General features: G+C 41.4%; 1 protein-coding gene across 1 annotated transcript in view; it reads right to left on the bottom strand.

Moving 5' to 3' along the window:
• Positions 1 to 7091: 7091 nt before the first annotated feature.
• The window catches only part of ptprn2 (protein tyrosine phosphatase receptor type N2), a 157191-nt gene continuing 148285 nt past the window's right edge, over positions 7092 to 15997 (bottom strand). The window contains exons 19-22 of the mRNA XM_074693098.1: positions 14440 to 14493; positions 13502 to 13566; positions 10845 to 10918; positions 7092 to 9172 (exon numbers count right to left, since the gene is read on the bottom strand). Coding sequence (XP_074549199.1) covers positions 9101 to 9172; positions 10845 to 10918; positions 13502 to 13566; positions 14440 to 14493 — 265 coding nt within the window. The 3' untranslated portion in view covers positions 7092 to 9100. The remainder of the gene's footprint in view (positions 9173 to 10844; positions 10919 to 13501; positions 13567 to 14439; positions 14494 to 15997) is intronic.

Below are 15997 nucleotides of genomic sequence, written 5' to 3'. Positions count from 1 at the left end.
AAAACACAAGCCTATTCAAACATTTATCCATGAGATACTGTTGGGCTGTGATAAGCTGTGGTTAACTCACATCAATTTTCCTTTGTATCAGATCTGTCGCTCTTTATATAGATATTTTTTTAGTTGTTCCAGTGGAGTAGTGAGAGTCTATATTCCAAACTACACATTGCATAACCCAGAGTATACATAACATATTCATGTGGATCGTTTTTCAAGATCAGCATTTTGACGAATGAAGTCAGAAGACAAAGCGAGACACAAGCTGGGAGTGCCAAGTTTAAAAGCTTGTTTGTTTCTTAAGAAGATCAAAGGTATCAAGGCCTTGGACAGACATGAGAGGCACAGCCGCTACAATCTGCTCTCCATTCATTCCCAAAAACATCAGCACAGAAAAACAAGGCTTTTTTCTGAGGGGGAATCCTGGAAAGCATCCCAGACAGGTTTTTTTTTTTTCCAACAAGCAAACACTATGGGATCCCCCAGCCCTCTACATGGGGAAATGACATGTTTGACAGCATGTAGTGTGTTTTTTTCTGAAAAGTTTAATCACCCACAGGTGTTTCTTTGAATGCAAAAAGTAAATCTTTGACTTGGCTCCAAAATAAAAGAAACTTGGTAAGTAAGCAGCTTTGTTTTTAATATTCTCAGCATTTATTTCTTAAGCAGCCAAGTAGATCTGATTAAAGCTACAGTCATGTGTCTCACAATAACGTAATGAGATTTGGTTTATTAAGAAAAATCAATTATTTTGTTGACTTATCCACAATATGGTACGGGTTGTTTCACCAATGAGGTCATCTGGGGATATACTAATCATGATATGTAGAGGGGGGCTGGCTGGGAAAAGAAATAAAAACACTCTTTTGGGCACAAAACCACAACTGTTGTAGTGATTTTTAAGCAACATTTTCAGACAACAAAAATATGGAGACATTTATCTTGTTATCACCTCTTACTGCCATCTAATCCGCAAATTGTCGCCTTCACATTTGTAAATATATAGCAATAGCACAGGCATTTGTAAGGAATTGCTCTCTGAGCACACAGAAGTCCGGAATTCTCTTGGTAGCTCCATTTTTGGTCTCCACCAAGCACCTACTGTGCCTTGCATTTGGTTAAAAACAAAATGTGTAAAAAAAATAGTATTTATTGCTTTTTTTTTACTGTAAACATCTGTTTGTACCTGTAAACAATGCTGGTGTAAGCAGTAAAGGTGAATCAGTAAAATTGAAAGGCCTAAAAACAACAACACTGATCTTTCATTGTGTTGATGTTAGCTTTAAGGCTACGTATTTGAAAGTACTCACCCCAGATTTTTTTACTGATCATCTTGAAATTTAGTGAGTTTGTACCGAAAAACACTGAAGATGAAAAGGTATTAAAGGATTTTTTCATTGCTCCATTGGTGTGGCCAGGAACAACTGCCAACGTTGACATTTCACTGTCACAGCCTGAGTGCATCAATATGCTTTTTGACATGCCTCAATGGGCACATGTCGCCACTTGTGGCTATAATTATCTTTTCCCTCTTGTGAGAGAACGTCTTTACCCGAAAGTGCCACAATCTTTAATTTACTGACACAAAGTAGTTGATCTAAAGCTCATATGGGGAAGTTGGGTTTGTGTTGATTTGGGCGCCCCCTGTGGGCAATGTGTAGCAGTGTGTACTAATAGAATTTTTTAATCAAAAATAATTATTTCAACACTTTTTGAGAAACTTTGCTGCTTAATCCATGAACATAAGCTGGTTTAGAAACTAGTTAATCACATGTCTGACACCTACCCTGCGCCAGCATGAACCATAAAATATTATACTTATATATTCAGTATAACAACAATAGAATAGAATAGAAAATAGAATAGAAAATACTTTATTTATCCCCGAGGGGAAATTCAGGAGTCACCGCAGCATTTAAGAAAACAAAAGTAAGAAAGAGTCTAGAAAGTGCAAAAAGGTCCATAAGAAATTAGATGACGACATCCCGTCCACCACTCGTCCACCACTCTCCAGCCCAGCCAGTCTCCACCTCCACAGGGTCCAGGACTGAGCCTCCCCAGCAGTCTGTTCAGTCTCTGTCTCCTGGATCCTGTCTGCTCACAGCAGGCGAAGCTCCTCCGATGTGTCGCGGCGTCCGATGTCAGCCCCGTCAGCCACGTCCGTGAACAGCATGATGCCGCTGGGTTAGCACAGCTAGCTGGTCCATCCCCCGGGGGCTAGATCCCACGTTCCCAACAACGATGGATGGAAGGACAGGTCCACGTCCTCACCTCCCAGCTCACATCTGAGAACCAGCACGTCGTCCTCACCTCCTCCTCCTCAGCTCGAGGGAAATCATCAAGCCCTACACTAGTTAGCATTGACATGCTACAGGCTGCTAACAGCTAATTTCGCATGTAAACAATGCAGCCATGGTTACATGTAGGATCTCCAGACAAACACAGGAGAAAAGTAGTAAAAGATACCGCCGAAGCCACAAAAAGTTTGGTGTCCGTGACCGACAATGAGCCATACAAAGTGATGATCCACTCCAAATACAAAGATGACGAAAAAGAGACAAAAAAATTACAAGAAACGGACAAAGACGAGAGAGCTGCTGCAACAGGCAGCTACTTGGGCAGCGCCACAATATTTTACGGACAGTATCAGTATTGTCAAAAATGGTGTTTTCTATTTTTCAAGTCATATAAATTTCTGTTTCGTTAGCTTTACATTAGCTTTAAGTTGTTAACGTAAAGGTTTTTTTATTATAAGTTTTTTTGCTTACTGCCCTATAATGGACTGGTGGCAGTGGTGTGTGCAGAGGGTGGGGCAAGAGGGGCAGTCACCCCGCCATGTGGCCTAGTTGTTGAAAAACTTGTGCTGAAGTGCCCTAGAAAACATGTGAAACCTAGTGCCCTTTTCAGTGGCAAGATCACACTGTATTTGCTTTTTTTTTTTTGCCCCTGCCCTTAAAAAGTCTGTGCATGCCACTGACTGACAATGTAATGCAACAATGTTTCTCACTTCGTCTTACATAACCAGCTTGATTTGCATATTAATCACAAGACTTTAAATTGAGGTGGAAACACAGACACGAAAGGGTCACAAGACATATTGAAGAGTCGATCTTGGAACTAAAAGTTCCTTGCACTTGTGCTCGAAAAGCATGATGCTCTAAGGCTGAACATTTTTCTACTTTTGCTTGCAGAAAATGTTAAAACAGACATCAGATGACTTCAGATAGTCTGGAGCTTGTTTGTCTATGTTTGTGTGGTAAAAACATGTTCATATTTCATTCTTTGAGTCACTGTGCTGCTTTCATTATCTTTCCACGTATAGACTGATTTCTGCAGCCCTGTGGTAAAAGTGCCTCAGGTTTGGAATCACTGCTCCAAAGAAACAAAGACTGATCCACAGAGGAGCTGCTGGCTGCTGCGTTTCCTTACAAGAACGCATGAATTTACAAGTGTGTCAGAAGGACCGCGAGCCAGCAGTGATTACAATAAACCACAGAGAGATCATCAAAGAGTGGGCAAGAGCTGTAAGACTCACTGAGGTCTGAGGCTGAAAGGGCCCACTCGATGTTCTTGGCGGCGTGGAGGCCTCTCTGAAGAGACCTGCGCTGTGTTTTAATCTACTTGTTTCAGGACTGAATGATTCATCGGCTTTGAGATGGCTTCACTTCAAAAAGTCTTTCTTAGAAGATGTGTTTTCTCATTTCATGCGTGTGACTTTTTTTTCCCTTTTGTGCGGCTCCTGATTTTCCAGCTTCTTTATTTGATGGTAGAAAATTCAGTTTCTTCAGTGGCGGTCGGGTTTTTGAGTATTTTCAAGTGACACCAAGATTACACATTTAACCACTTATTTTATCTCAGTGAAATGTGAGCCGGGATGTTCTGATTTACCAGATCTCTCCAAGGACTTATCCAGGCTTGAGCAGTGATTTAGAAATCCCTAAATTAAAAATCACTTTGAGTTAAACCGGGCACCCAAAGAGTCAATACACAGTATTTAATTTTGTGACTTTTCAAAGTGCATTAATCCTCCCAAATGGGAGCTGACGGGAAATCACATAGTATTGTAGCGTGCGAGATACCTCAGGAAGCAATTACCATGAATGCATTTTCTAATAAACTTGTACCCATCAGATGATAAGCAATTAAACATGCGTAATTATGGTTTCCATACAGTCGTTTCTAAGCTGATTAGGTTTGTGTGCTTTACAACCTGAATGGGTGAATATTAATGGGGCTTCTGGTTTGGTGGTGCTGGTTAGCGGTGGCAGCTCATCAGTGAGTCGTATGCAAATGAAGCTTCAGGAAGTGCATGAAGCCTCATTCCCGGCTATTAGACGTGTCAGGGGAGGGAGGGACATGTCAACGGGCAGTGCACACACACATACACATACCCTGTGAATGTGTGTGTTGAAGGTAGATTATGTATTCTCTGGATGCATGCTCATTCATGGGTTTGCACTCCGGTAACAGAATCTTTAATGTTCTCAACCTTAAATGATGATCTACAAAATCTTTATATGTAACCCTTATAAATCAGATTTAAGTTTTGAGGTGATGATTCTGATGCTTGTTACATGGCGGTCTTAAAATACTTGATTCTGCCTGTATAAAGGAAACACTACAAAATGCAGGGTTTGAGATACATTAAAGGGGACATATCATGCTTGTTTCTCCTTTTCACTATGCCTGTAAAGCATTTTTGCCCTCAGTACAAGTCATTTAGTTCCTTTGTTTCCCCACAATAGCGTCCTCAATATCCTCATTTTAGGCCATTCTGAAGATCTCATTGAAATGCTCCGTTTCGAGAATGACCTCCAGTAACCTCGCAACGTCACAGCCCTTTGGGCTCTGATTGGTCAGTTCTATCAGAGGGACGGAGGGGGTAGAGCCAGGGGGCGGTTTTTGCAGCATGGCAGTATTAACAAAATCGCCATACTGGATGGGGCAGACCGAGCGAGTTTGCTGTTTGCCAAAACTTCACCGTAAGGGATTGATAGCACTAATAAAATGGCAGAGTGTAGGATACGTCCTTTTGTATTGGACCCCGAGTCAGACCCGGACAGTTCTGCAGCTCAGGAGGAAGAAAATCCACCTGGACACAGATCATCTCAGGACGCTTCAGTGTGGTGAGTCAAACCGGTACTGTAACATGTATAGTTTATACGTTTATACTCGGCTCTTGGTGGGTGTATCCCTCGGTGGCGGTTCACAGAGGAGGAGCTGCTTTATCAGATTACTCCAATAAAAAGAAAGGATCCTCGTGTTATAGGGTCAAAATCTCAAAGCCAAATGTCAATGACCTATTTTCAGAGGCATCAAATCTCGTTCTAGGATATCAGAAAAAATACAATATCTCATTTTTTGAAAATTCAGGGGGTGAAAGGTCTTGTTTTCAAGTTTATTATATTATATGTAAGTATTAAATCAGGGATCAGCATGATATGTCCCCTTTAAAAAGAGCAGTTACGGAAATATTAAACCTGCAGTTCCGAGGGTGTCCACTAGAGGCTGGCTACAAAAGCCATTGAAGCCACATACACACTCATTCAATAAAAATACGTTCTTTACAATGAAAATAAATGTTTACGGGCTGGTTAGAAGAATGTTTTTTGTGGGATTCACTTATTTTCCTATCTGCACACTGCAAACACACAGGGAGGATGAAGTTTTTGTAACTCATTAATTTTAAGTTTAACACAGTCTTTGGTGATAGATTAGGAACATGTATGATATTCTCACTGGTGTTTTTGTGCATCTTATCGTGATAAGTCAATAAAACAATCAAACTACAAAAATAACTTTTTTGTAAAAAGTTTGTGTCTAAATTAATGAATTTTAACAATTGTGAATAATTTGCTGGAGTTAAGAAATTCCCAACTTTCTGAATATGAGAATGTAGAGAGCACGGTTGATAAACATGTAGGAATAAGTGCCATTCATGCATTTGATTTACTGCATATCTGACTTTTGAGTGGCATCTTTACATCGATCATTGACAGATGATTTTATTTGTGAGATGCAACATTAAGATGGGAAAGGCACCTGTGAAGAATTCCTGCTGCGAAGAGCTAAGTGATCATTTTGGTGGCCCTATGTTGAAAAAGATGTGTGATGTCTAGCTTTTTTTAATTTTTCATGTATTCAACATGTATTCGGCCAAAAAAAAAAAAACTGGTCTCTGACTCTGGATGTTTGCCATGTTAAATGTAAACGAAGGCTGTTTCTGCTGCTCTCCAAAGATTGACTTTTGTGAGAGCTGTGTCAAATCAAAAACGACTGAAGTCTGGTTTGCTTTTGTAGGCCGTGAGGAGTTATTAGTGTTCATTTTAGTCTGGTTCATAACTTGCTGTAACCACTACACAGGAGCTTTAACTTAAAAATAAAGACATATCAAGCTTTTAAATCGCAATAAGCAGTTTTAGTCAAGCTTGTTATGACAGAGGTCACAGACTAGCATCAGGTCCTGAAACCTGTCTGATACCTTCAAGGAAGCTTTGGTTAATATTCTTCAAACTGGACTTTGAGAGCTACTGAGCCTCCTCCTCCTTCTCCTCCCCCTCCTCCCCATTTGGACCACAGCGGCTGAAATACATGACTGACTTCATTTCAAATCTTTCTCCACTGACAGAACTGGTGAACCAAACATGTCATCTGAACAAACCTGCGAGTCTTCCACACACACACAAACCCTCAGGGAGCGCGATGCGTCTCTTCTCTCTCGACCACTCAATCACATCACATCATGTTGGCAGTGAAAGCATCATTTTCTCTGCTGTGTGAGTGTACCAGAAACCACTTCAAACACAAGACAACACATTTTATAATCTGTTGAGATTTATTATTAACTCTCATGGTACTTTTCACACAAAATATATAGTTCTCATTGAGGCTCTCAGTTTACTGTTCATATAGCACTATATAGGAATTCATAAAGTCATTCATTGTCTCTACATAGAGGGAATAACCTGTCATGTTGCACAAATTATCACAATATATCAGTGATGGATGACAAACAAATTCAGCAACAATCCCAATATACAGTATCTGCTTTTATATATATATATATATATATATATATATATATATATATATATATATATATATAATTTTTTATTACTGTTGATATACTAACTATCTCTGTTTGTATATTTCTATTACACTGAATATTAACAGAAATGTTGAATGTAACAGGTGTAAAATCAGGAATAAAAAACATTGATATGTCGCATGAATCATGACCTATGAGGCTCTTTTTTTTTTAGGTGTCAGAGCGTCTGCAGCAGGGAGGCGACGTCTGGACCCAAAATACAACAACACATACACACGTCAACATGTGATGCCGAGTATATATATAGTGTTTGGTTCAGATCACAGAAGAGAAGACACGTGTGAGGAGTTTATTTCCAAAAAGCTATGCATCCAATACACCGATTTATGTAAGGAATATAATCTGTACAATATTAGGATCTTTACAGGCGAGGATGTAGCTTCATTTACAAATAATTATTTTTTATGTACTATAGTTCAGAGCTGAAACACATGTTCAACTGGTAAATTATTTTACATGCAAAAAGGACCATTTTCCATCTTTCTGCCACTCAAAGGTGACATTTTGCTCTTTTCCTTTAAAATAAAAGGCAAAATTTGAATTTTATTAAAGCTCCTGAGCTCATATTTGGATTTGACATAATAGTGCTTCTTACCTTTTGTTTACTTTGTTTTGTACAGCCACAGTTAGATACTGAAATATTCCTGCATTTATAATTAACAAGAGGAGATTGAGTTAAATCACTTCTTCTGACTCCTACCCCGCACCAGCAGCTACACGCTTTGAAAACTGCTTTAAAGAAGCTATCTGTCCTTTTAGAGTTGGTCCAATTTGTTGAAGTTAGACATTGAGACATATTAATATTAATTTCAGTCTGTTTCGAGACATTAAAGCTCCTGTGCACATCTCTGAGTTTGGCGCCCCCTGTGGACAAACCAGTGCATTTAACCTATTTCCAATTTTACAGCCGAAATTGCATCCTGAAAATTGGTGTGTATATTATACGCAGTAGCAGGTAGCTTTAAATGGCTTTATCTGTCGCCTACCCCCCGGCATCAAGTTGAAATGGTTCAACAGAAATTAGCAATCATGTCACTAATGATTTAGTTTGTTTCTGTATTCAGTTTCAGTATTAATGCCAAAATCCCCAAAGAGGAGCTTTTCTATGTTGTAAATGCAAAAAAAAAAAAAAAGTTAAAGCTCCTGTGCACATCTTTGGATTTAGCGCCTCCTATGAACAAAATCATGTGTCTTACTTTTCTTCTCTTCCCAATTTTGTTGGAAATGTATATGTGGTGTAAATATAGCTAGAGTTACACCGTACAGTATAAACATAGGCAGGATGCCTTCAATCACTTTATCTGACGCCTACCCCCACATTAGGAGTTTTAAGCTTTAAAATTGCTAGATGGAGGTTATCTGTTCTGTCACTGATGGTCTAGTTTATTTTAGCACGTGGTTAAGAAACATCAGTGTTAATTCCAGTCTGTTTCATGACCAGTTAAAAAATCCTCACAGGAGCTTTAAGTTTTAGGACCTATAAATGTAACCTTTTATGGATATTTTTTTCCGATACGCTTCAAGACCTTTAAAAATTGTCATTTTTATCATGTAAAATAATCTGAGGTTGCAGCTCTACTATAGATGGTGCCAAATTTGCCTTATAAGTAGCTTTCAGTGTGCCTGTCTTTTTTCTTTAGCTGATTTTGGAACAAAAGTCTTCACTTGACATCACGTAAACAGCTCAGTCTGTGGCACTAAAACGGCATGTTCAGGAACAACATTACAGTCAAAGAAGATCCGGGTTCATATCGACAACAAAGTCTCACAGCAGGAGGGCTGGTCCCAGATCAGCCATCGCACTCTGAAGCTCCGTTTTGTGAATATGGATCCAGGTGGGTTATCTGGCACGACATTCATAAGTATAGAGTAAATATAGAGGTGAAGAGGAGACAGAGACAGAGGAGAGAAACAGGAGAAAAGGAGAAAGAGGGAGGAAACGGGTGCTCGGAGAGCCGGCAGAGGGTGTTTTGGGGGCAGAGGGGGTGATGTCGTTCACTGAGGGAGGGCTTTCAGGATGGCGTTCACCTCCTCTGCTACAGCTGTCAGCGCAAACTCAAACTGCTCCTGTACAGGAGGAGGAGGAGGAGAAGGGGAGGAAAAATGAAAGTTTTAGTGTGTGTAAGTGTCAGAAATGTCACCACAGAATGATTGGCAGCTGCCGCCTCCTCTTTTCTTCTGACCCTACCCAGAATGCATTTGGCCACAGACTAGAGGTGAAGGTGAACCGCTCCCTGAGCTTTTCAACTCGGAGTGCACCCGCCATCGATCCAGCCAGGTGTGTCTTAAAATAAAGCTTTTGAGTGGAGCTGTCTCTCGCTTGTGTGTGTGAGTGTGTGTGTTTCTGTGCGAGTGTTTGTTTGTGAATCTGACTCCCAGTGCTCCCTGAGGAGCACAAAAGGGGGCTGATTGATGTTTGCCCCGTGGACCTGGTGTTTTTATATTCCTCTCCTCTCCCCAGGCTGCGGGCCACGGGGTCCTCTCACAGAGAAACGGTACGTAGGAGTCTTCAGATGTGTCAACACACAGGCTGCCGTAGTCTGGCCCGAGGAAAGGCTCGATCGATACGGAGGAGTCGCTTCGTGGTGGAGATTACGAGGAGTGATTAGGTTCTCTATTTTTATGTGTCCTCTGTTGTTGTGATAGGGCAGAAAAATATACAAGAGCGTCTCTTTATATCAAAGTTATACGTGCCTATATCTAATCCCATGTTGGTTTTCAACTTGCGCTTTTTTTTTTTCATTCATCCACCACTAGGGGGAGATCAATCTCTGCCCAGCACTTGAGATGAATGTTTATGAGGAAAAAAAAAGGTGGTTACACATGCTGTAATTACTCCATGTTCATGTTTGTCAAAGGAGGAATCAGAAAAAAAACTTGAATGTTCTCTTTTATTCGTCTGCTCCATCCAAAAATAAAGCAGCAACATCATTCCAAAAAAAACAAAAAGATAATTACTCGTCCAATCTTTGACACCTTACTCTAAATTTCATACCTCATTACGATTTAATTCCTGTGTAGCGCCACGGAAAGGAATCGACAATATTGCAGCGTAATTTCACTTAGAGGTGTCAGAAAAGGGAAAAAAAGGGAGAGAAAAGCTGGAAAGAGCAGCCTTAATGAAGCACCGAGGACGAGAGGAGTCTGTTAGCAAGCGATGGGTAAATATTACCACACACTGCAGCACGAGGCTGGTGCTTTTTTTTCTCCAGAATTATTATTTCTGAAGATTACAAGAAAGAGAAAAACAAGCTTTTGTGTCGGTTCAATGCAGACAAAAGCAAGTGTAAGAAGTTAAAGTGGCTGCAGGTTATGGAGGAAGAAGACTAAGTGAAACATCAGCTTGTTGTAGCTTTTTGAGCACAGAATTTCTTTATTTGTGGCTTTAAAGAAGATATCTTTGAGTCTTATGGATTGAAATGTGCAGCTTACATGAAACATGTTGGTTTCAGGTGATAGAAATGTCCAGAAAGTGTTGAAATGTTGCATTTCGTGGAGAGATATTCCATCTTTGCTCAGCCTCTGATGTGGAACTCTGAGTTATTATCTTCCAACACAATGTTTGTCTACTCCTGCAGCGGTTATCAATTACCACATCATTTCCCCTGATCCTGTGCACATGAAGTAGACAATCGTCTGCTTGAATGACTGCAACCCCCTCTCCTCACACTCACACACACACACACACACCCCAAACCCGCCTCCCCCCACCTCTCCAGCTCAAAGCCGGGGACCTTACCTTTGTCTGGACCATGCCAGCTCTCTGGTCTCTCAAGTGCTCCAGGGTAGCGGCAATATCAATCTCTTTAGCACCTGCAACAGACCGAAAATTGGACTGAGTTCAAAGCAGCGGAGTAATCCAGCTCACATCTGTCAATCTCTCTTTATGCTGGGCTCCCTTTGGAACAGCGCAGCGATTGAAAATTATTACATTCATCCCTCGAAAGACTTGGATGGGAGCCACGGACTGTTTCTCGATAAAATATGCAGGAGGATATTTTTGGGGGGTCTGGGAAATGCGCAATATTACACCCAAGAAAAACTCAGATTGTCTGTAAGAGTCTTGGATTAAATTATGTCCAACTATAAAGTCTCCTACAAGCGTTCTGATGCAGCTACATCTGAGTGTGTGTGTGTGCGGATAAAAATACTCGCATTAAAAGATTTAAAGCCCTCTGCAGCCGCCTCGCTGTTGATAAACGCAGCAGCAACAGTTGCTAACTTTCAACAGACATCAGCTGCTGTTGAGTTTAATCTTGTTTGGCGGCAGAAGTGTGTGATGTTTATCAGGAAATCTCATTCTTCTTTCAAATTTATGGGTTTCAAGCGAGCACGTCAGAGCTCATTTGAGAGAACAGACAGAGACAGAGGGAGAGAACGGCGGAGAGGCCCTGAACTCTCGAGATGGTTTGAAAGTGAGGAAGCAAAAAGAGATGGAGCAGTATGAGAGGGAGAGGGATTTAATGCAGCTGGACTTAGTGCTCAAAGTGCTCCAGTGCTCCGACAAGACTTTCATGTCTCAGAAGGGCTGGATTCCAAAGTAAAGCTGAGGAGAGGCTCTTCCAGCAAAGGAGGGAGAAAAAAAGCTTTGGAGGGCGAGATTACGTTGGTTTTATACATTCGACTCTGCAGCGGGAAACAAAAGGTTAAAAAGAGCGGGTGGCGACTTTCATCGAGCCGACAGCAGCGAGCGCATGAACCCGGTCAGCGCGGGTCAGTCTTATTACTGTTTTACAGAAAGTGAAGGAAAGGTCTGGATGAAGACGAGGCTGGAGCTGCTAACCTGCTCTGACGGGCAGGAGGAGGGCAGGAGGAGGGGTCAGGGGTCGGAGGGCGGAGGGCAGAGGGCGGGCTGAGCTGTGGAGGGCTTCAGAGGAACTCAGCGACTGGGAAACAATAGATGCTGAAATCTGAATGTGTTCGGATGCAGAACTTAGATTTTCAAAGCAAAACTTCTGTTTGACATCTTGAAATATATCCCTGATTCTGACAGACATGTTGGTAGGCTGTATCGTCCTGAAACTGATGTATCGTAACTGTGGATGTTTTTTATTTCTTTTTAATCTTTGATTAAGTAGCTTTAAATAGTTCCTAACAGTTCAAATATCTCCTATATCAGCCTCCAAATCATCAACCTCTGATTTCTTTCTGTGGTAATATCAGAATTGGCCTCTTGTATCTTGTATTTGTATCTTATTGTTTTTTTTTACTCACAGTGAGTATTTTCTATTTTGATTTTTACCTTCACAAACTTCCTACTTTGTATTTTCGTACTCTGGTGACACAGTTTCCTACAAGATTTAAAAAGTGGATCTTATCTTATTTATCTTAGGCTTTAGCTTATTCTTACAAACTCACAGCTACTTTTTGAACAACACAACATAAAACTCAGATTAAAATCTACCTTTCTCCTACCTATCATTAAAAATCGGAGGAGTTACACTTTCACACCGGGTTTTCAGTACATCCCAGAGCTCTGTTTCCTTCCACTAATGTGTTTGCAGAAATCCAGTTTAGAGCAACAAAAGGATTATGATCCTCCTCTTCCTACGTCAAACACACGTCATCACGTTTTTACATTTACATTTTTGAGGTACACAGCCATCACGTCTTCTGTAATTTAGGAAAATATGTGTAAAATTAACTTTTTTTTAATGGTTTATTGCACTTTCTTAGCAATTTGTGTAGTTAATGTGGACATAAGTCCAAACATGTTAAAGTTTGCTCTGGCAAAAGGTTAGCATGGGAGCTAATGTCCTTTTTAAGAAGCTTCTCTTTGACTAGTGGACAATCCTTTCCTGCAGCAGTTGCTCAAAATTTTTTGTTTGGATCAAATTCTTTGTCACATTTCCCTGACTGCTGTTCAAGAGAGGAGAAAGGAGATAAACGAGCAGGAAATTTAGAGAAAATGGAGCTAGAAGTGTGGATTTTTGAGGATTCTGTGTGCTCAGTAGTATGTTGATTTTTAAGTATACTATGGAATAAAATAAACCTTGTGTTTAATATTTAATATTGATCCAAATCACTGGAGCTTCATTTGCAAACACTCATTTTGTACCTTTAAACATTTCATTTCCATGCATGTGCTATCTAAATTCATGTTGGAGCTGTGATGCAGGTCACTTCGGTGTGACAGCTGCCTGAATAGAAAACTAATAATGTGGGAAATCTTTCTCTTCCTCTTTGTTCCCCTCGCTCCGCTCCTTCCAGCTCCCCCTCCATGTCAGCCTCTGTCCCCGCTGCCTCTCCAGGCCTCAGAAAAGTCACCCTCCAATGCATCCCCAAGACCCTCTGTGGAGAGCGAGAGGCTTTGGTGTTGCCAGGGCAACGCTTGAACGCGAACAGAGAGAGTGAAAGGAGGGAGGGGAGGTGGGGGGGAGAGCCATTGATCGTTACCTTTAGCCATCCTATTGAGGACCATGTCAATCAGAATGTAAGTCCCACTCCTGCCGGCTCCATCGCTGCAGAGAGAAGGAGAAAGAGGAAGAGAGATGGAGATTATTAAGGTGGCGGAGTGAGGCTTTAATCTCAGAGTGTTTTTTGGAAGGAGACAAATTGCTCATTTACATCTGAGAACATCTAAATACAAATTAGTCCAAGTGTACAGAAACACACGGCACCCTTTAAAAGCTGCAGATTAAACAGAAGAAGTCCATAATAATCCTTAATATTCCTATGAAAACACCTGATTTGAATATTTCATGTTCCAATAAATGTTAAACCTTTGCACACAAGTGCATGTGTGGTCTTGAGACGATTGGGGGAGAAGGGGGGAACGGTTTCTGAGGCGCACCAGGGACAAAGGCTTTTAAATGAATGCACCTCAGGAGCAGAGGAGAGGTTGAGAGGCCAGGGGCGGTTCGAGAACAGCTTTTGGAGAGCCTTGCTTTTCCATTACTCCAGAGATAGTCTTATGAAAAGCCTCCCTTTGTGCCCGCCGGCCATTCAGCAGCTCTGCATGTTAATTGCAAACAAGGCGTGCACATCTCTCTAATAAAGGCGAGGCCAATAAAACAGGAGAGCAGGCCTGAGCACCAGCGCTTCATTAATCCACTGCGAGATGCCCGAGCTCGCACAGAGGGAGCGCGGGGCTGCTTTGCCCCCCCCCCACGCATGACTTAACAGGATGTGACTATTAAAAAGTGGTCAGACAGATACCTGGTGTTTAATACAAACCAATCAAGGCCAGTTAACTAGCTCAACCAAATGGGAAATGGAAGTGTCTTTGTGCCACTGAATTTCCATAAACAGCAGATAGAGGAAATGGAGTGAGCATGTTGAAAAGAAATAACAGCCTCCAACAAACAATCCAGGGTTTGAATAGAAATACTTGCCTGCAGTGGACAATTATCGGGCATGATCGACCCCGGTAGCACTTGTTAACCTTTCTGAAATAAGAGAAAGAGAAATATTTGAAGTTCAATCGTCGTAAAAAGAAGAGCCACACTCTGAAAACAAAGATCGATTAGTTTTCCTGTGACTCCTGAGGGACTAAAATTAACGACAGAAGTCATCAAAGCTCAAACATCTCCCTCCTGTCAGTCAATCATCTCAATCTGAAGAAGGGGGGCGGAGAGACAGAGATTCGTGTCGCACCAACCCTAAAATAAACTGAGCATCAATCCAAACGGCGGTTATTGTGACATGTGGGTTGATGGATGTGCTGGTGCGATGTTGTGATTGCAGACTGCCGACACATTAACCCCAGCCAATTATGAGTGTTTTACACCACGGGCGCGGTGAAGGCCAACGAGCCTTTTTCACACCCCTGCTGTTGCCATGGAAACTGACTACACCGAGAGCATCCAGGACTCTGCGCCCCCCCCAACCCCCCTTTTTCACCTTTCAACGGCAAAATGGAAAAATAAATGTCTGAGTATTTCATCATGTGGGGAGTTTATTACATCTTTCTAGTGTTTCTGTTACACTGAGACTTACTTCCTGTTTGTATGTAATAAAATAACACATCGATCATGAAGGGCTCTGGATAAATAGGCTGTACTTGGTGTAATAGTCCTTTTAACGCATAATTTCTGATCAATGATGAGTTTTCCTGGTGAGTTGTTGATACCTTGTGGTTTTCCCTAACTGGGATCTTATTTTGTAGGAGTGTTAGTACTTCCTCATACAGCCGTGATATATGTGCTGCAAGCTTTACACCTATATCATAACTATTATAGATATTTTTGCATATTCCACATTCATGATCTTTAAAATCTTTCACAATAATCAGAACACGTCCTTGGTTAAAGCAAAAAGAGATGGAGTTTGATTGGAGTTCCCATGCAAGCCAGTGGAAGGAGCAGTGAGGAGGAGGAGGAGGAGGAGGGTGAAGAGGAGAGGGGAGTGAGAGATAGAGACAGTTTGTGCACAGGCCTGGCTGAGGAGACACAGTTTCCAATGATCACTTTTGTGACTATGCAACTGGGCTCATATTACTAGCTGCAACATCACAAAAATGACACTGGCAACCGCAAAATACCGAGTTGGCCGAAACCGTGACAACCGTGAGTGAGTGAGTGAGTGTGCAGTGAGACCTCGGAGTGTTTTGGATTCCTGATAAGCTACAGCAGCTTTAATGGAAAGAGAGGGGACTAACAGCAAAAGGGAAATTTCCACAGCTCACACCTGCAACTAACTGACTGACTGTGAGCGAGAGCTGGTTTAATTTAACAAAAAGAAAAAAAAACAGCAACTCTGTCAGAATGACCAGATAACTCTGCACATTCTCTTTTTTCCCTCTAATCTGCATTACAAACCGGAGCGACAGACTTCCAACCACAAATCAGATGCATCTATTCTCATTTGGAGGGCTTTCCCGATCCCTCCTGGGTTCTCCCAGAGGAGCTTTTGCTGCTCTTCTGCCAGAATGTGTTATATGGAGAACAGAGT

The sequence above is a fragment of the Halichoeres trimaculatus genome, unplaced genomic scaffold, assembly GCF_033239565.1.
Source record: "Halichoeres trimaculatus isolate MK-OKI-2021-1 unplaced genomic scaffold, fHalTri1.1 fHalTri1_scaffold_18, whole genome shotgun sequence".
NCBI classification, from domain to species: Eukaryota; Metazoa; Chordata; class Actinopteri; order Labriformes; family Labridae; genus Halichoeres; species Halichoeres trimaculatus.
This window is presented reverse-complemented; position numbering and strand designations above follow the sequence as displayed.